Source organism: Gavialis gangeticus, unplaced genomic scaffold (genome assembly GCF_001723915.1).
Source record: "Gavialis gangeticus isolate Ggan-Ray unplaced genomic scaffold, GavGan_comp1, whole genome shotgun sequence".
NCBI lineage: Eukaryota > Metazoa > Chordata > Crocodylia > Gavialidae > Gavialis > Gavialis gangeticus.
This window is the reverse complement of record NW_017729031.1, coordinates 23,478,013-23,478,318: the sequence shown is the minus strand read 5'-3', so window position 1 is coordinate 23,478,318 and position 306 is coordinate 23,478,013. Positions and strand designations below refer to the sequence as shown.

General features: G+C 66.7%; 1 protein-coding gene across 1 annotated transcript in view; it reads right to left on the bottom strand.

Moving 5' to 3' along the window:
* The window catches only part of LYPD1 (LY6/PLAUR domain containing 1), a 32,438-nt gene extending 32,224 nt beyond the window's left edge, over positions 1-214 (bottom strand). Inside the window, exon 1 of the mRNA XM_019522518.1 lies at positions 30-214. Within this exon, the coding sequence (XP_019378063.1) occupies positions 30-63 (34 nt within the window). The 5' untranslated portion in view covers positions 64-214. The remainder of the gene's footprint in view (positions 1-29) is intronic.
* Between the last annotated feature and the right edge of the window lie 92 nt (positions 215-306).

Here is a 306-nt window from a genome sequence, read left to right as displayed (position 1 = left end):
GGGGGGGGGGGTGGTATTTCAGGGCTCACCTGAACTTTTCTCCATGATTTCTTTCTGACACATGTCCTGGACGTTGACGGTGCAGTTGACGATGAACTCGGGCGCGGAGCAGTCGTTGTTGAGCTGGAATTCCTCGCACTGGTAGCACTGGATTTGCAGCGCGCCGCCTGCGAGAGAGACGGGGCGAGCCCGGAGTCAAGCAACAGGTGCAGGGAGCAACCCCCCTTCGGGGCCAGGCCGAGCCGGGTGGGGGGCGCCCCGGCCGCCTCCCTCGGCGGCTTCCGGGAGCCCGAAGCCGGGGCGCGC